Source organism: Balaenoptera ricei, chromosome 1 (assembly GCF_028023285.1).
Source record: "Balaenoptera ricei isolate mBalRic1 chromosome 1, mBalRic1.hap2, whole genome shotgun sequence".
NCBI classification, from domain to species: Eukaryota; Metazoa; Chordata; class Mammalia; order Artiodactyla; family Balaenopteridae; genus Balaenoptera; species Balaenoptera ricei.
This window is the reverse complement of record NC_082639.1, coordinates 111,344,074-111,346,869: the sequence shown is the minus strand read 5'-3', so window position 1 is coordinate 111,346,869 and position 2,796 is coordinate 111,344,074. Positions and strand designations below refer to the sequence as shown.

The 2,796-nt window shown below is 41.3% G+C and overlaps 1 protein-coding gene across 1 annotated transcript; it reads left to right on the top strand.

Moving 5' to 3' along the window:
* Window positions 1-1,494: 1,494 nt before the first annotated feature.
* On the top strand, window positions 1,495-1,710 carry LOC132351752 (small proline-rich protein 2E-like). The gene has a single exon (XM_059901731.1). It carries the CDS (start codon window positions 1,495-1,497, stop codon window positions 1,708-1,710), a length of 216 nt encoding a protein of 71 aa, XP_059757714.1.
* Window positions 1,711-2,796: the final 1,086 nt, after the last annotated feature.

Sequence of the window (2,796 nt, the reverse complement as noted above, 5' to 3'; positions counted from 1 at the left end):
TTTTGGCCTGAAGTAAAACAGTTTTATAAAGGTCACAGGAATCTGACTGCTGGATGTTCATTATTTGAGGGAGCAAAGCAGTGAAAGGAGGACCCTAGAGGTCACCACTTTACTGAACGTGTCTAAGTGTCATGATGGGAAGTCATCTGAGATGATCTGCTAACTTCCCTCAGTCCATTTTAGAAGAAGAGAAGAGACTTTGCTTGGCAAGCCATGAATAAATGGGAAATGCATTGTAAGAAAAACTTGAGGTAAAGAGAAAGGTGTCACTACGTAGCCAGACCCTTTTGAAACCAGTATGGGCATCAAAATGGTCACCAGATCAAGTGCAACTAGGAAAGCAGTTTCAGAAGTCAAGGAAGGTGAAAGATAGAAAAGGGTCGTCTTCCCCAATCAAGAAAGGGGAATTTTGATTACAAGTTAGAGAACCTCCCAAATCCCCCCACTGCCATAAACCACGGAAACGGAGAGCTAAGGCAGGGACTCTGTGAGTCATGGGAACGTAATCCATTGAGGAGATCCTGGAGCAGGATATTTCTTGTTTTCAGAGTCCTTGCCAAGCCAGTTATAGATGGATTTGCATTTTGTTTGGGAAATGATTGGACCAGGCCAGTTTTGGCAGCTCCCCTTCCTCCTAGGTGGGACAGCAAGCCCCAATGAATAGGTCCTCTGCTGCATCACAGCCATCCTCCTGCTACTGTAGTCCCAATTGAATTTGGAGAACATGGTGAGTAGGAGTCTTTAGTTCAAATTTGTTCTTCAGCTTCTGAATGTAGCATTTATCCTGGAGACAGCAAATTTGATGGGTCCAAAGTTACCATCATGGGTTTAATGCTACTTATTGGATGGGAACTTGCAATTTGGGCACAAAGCTATATTGTATTTATTAGATTTCTGATACCTTGTTTGAATTCTTGTATTGAAGAAGAAATTAATAGGAAATTTTGGCATGAAAGATAAAGAATAAAGTATTTTCCCTTTCCTATGCCTTTGTGGTGTCCCTCTGCTGTGATGTTAGAGGCATTTATCTTAGAAGGTGTGAGGTCCTTACATTCTTCCCGATTGTCCTTTGCTCTGTATATGTCATTCTGTTGGTACCTCATGAGAGAAGATGATGATAGCAATTGCTTGTGAGCTTGCCCAGGATTTTAGAACTTGTGTTGGCCTTTTTTGAAGATGTTGTTTTCATTAAAAAAATAAATAAATAAATAAAAGTAAAAACACCTGCTTGTGTCTTTCAAATAAAGGTATTTTCTTTGGAAAAGTTGTGTGAGAAAAGAAAAGTTTTTCTCTGGGGTGATGTATCGATTTGCTAAAGAGCGAGAGAGAAGTCAGAAATTCATTAAAAGGTATTAAAGATATTAAAGCCCATGCTTAGAGATTGCCGAGAGAGTGTCTGTTGTTATTACACAAGCTTTTCCGCTCCTCCCTGTAAGAATTCCTTCTTGTGAACACGGTCATATACTTTCTTTCAGATATTAAGACTCCAGAAAGATGTCTTCTGAACAGCAGCAGTGCAAGCAGCCTTGCCAGCCACCTCCAGTGTGCCCACCTAAGTGCCCTGATCCTTGCTCACCTCCCAAGTGTCCAGAACCTTGCCCACGTATAAAGTGCCCTGAGCCATGCCCACCTCAGCAGTGCCAGCAGAAATGCCCTCCTGTGCCACCTCCCCAACAATGCCAGCAGAAGTGCCCACCCAAGAACAAGTAACAGCTTCAGCGTTTATATGGATCAGGAAAGGATAAGGACAATTGGCTCACCGAGTTCCACAGCTCCACCTTCATCTTCTCTTTAAAGCCTATCATGGATACATAAGAAGCTTCTCCACCCTTCAGCCTGCAGTATGCGTGCGGTGATTCCTGTCCGTCAGAGGTTTCCTATCTGAGGCTGCGTTATACCGCTTCCCTCTGAGACGTACCCGAGAAAGCATCACAGAGCCTCAGAAGGAAGAGCAGCAGCTCTCCTCCCGGGCGCCCTCTGAGGAATCTGTTGATGTCTTCTGTGTCTGTCTGTCACCTGGACAGGGGTTCCTACCAGCTGAGCATTTGTTCCTTATCCTCCACGTCTTGAATAAAATACAATTCTTTTGTTTGATGGTAAAAATATTTTCTTCCTTTTACAACCTGCTTTTTGCTATACCATATCATAATTTTGGTCGATTTCTTTCCTTCTTTGACCCCATGTTTCAGGTTCTCACAATAAGTTTTATCTGAATTTTGAGTCCTATCGATGATTATTTCTGTATAATTTCAAATCCAGGTTATTTTTTTTTTTTTTACTTATTGCTTGATTGATTTGAGGAACAAATTATTTAACTCCTCAGGATTTGAATCCCTTATTAAAATGTAGGGAAAATCACATTTAGAGTGCCCACTTTCTCGTGCTTAGAAATTAAATGAATCTGTGTAATTCAGTTAGCACAATGATGGACACATAATTAGCATTTTGTGAGGTGGCCCATCATCACTGTCTGCTTCATCATCACCATCACCACCATCACCACCATCACCACCACCGCCATGTTTGCTCCAGCAGGAAAGTGGCTCAGACATACCTAGTACAGAAAACAGGGAGATTCTTAAACTCTATTACCCTTTCATATTCTGTGTTCATTTTCTTTTCCAATTTAACTGTATTTTTAAAAAACATCTTTATTGGAATATAATTGTTCTACTATGGTGTGCTAACTTCTGCTGTATAACAAAGTGAATCAGCCATACATATACATATATCCCTATATCTGCTCCCTTTTGCATCTCCCTTCCTATCCCATACCTCTATGTGGTCACAAAGCAC

Excerpts from the sequence above, each read along its gene's own strand:
- LOC132351752 (XM_059901731.1), top strand. The coding sequence starts at position 1,495 with ATGTCTTCTGAACAGCAGCAGTGCAAGCAGCCTTGCCAGCCACCTCCA.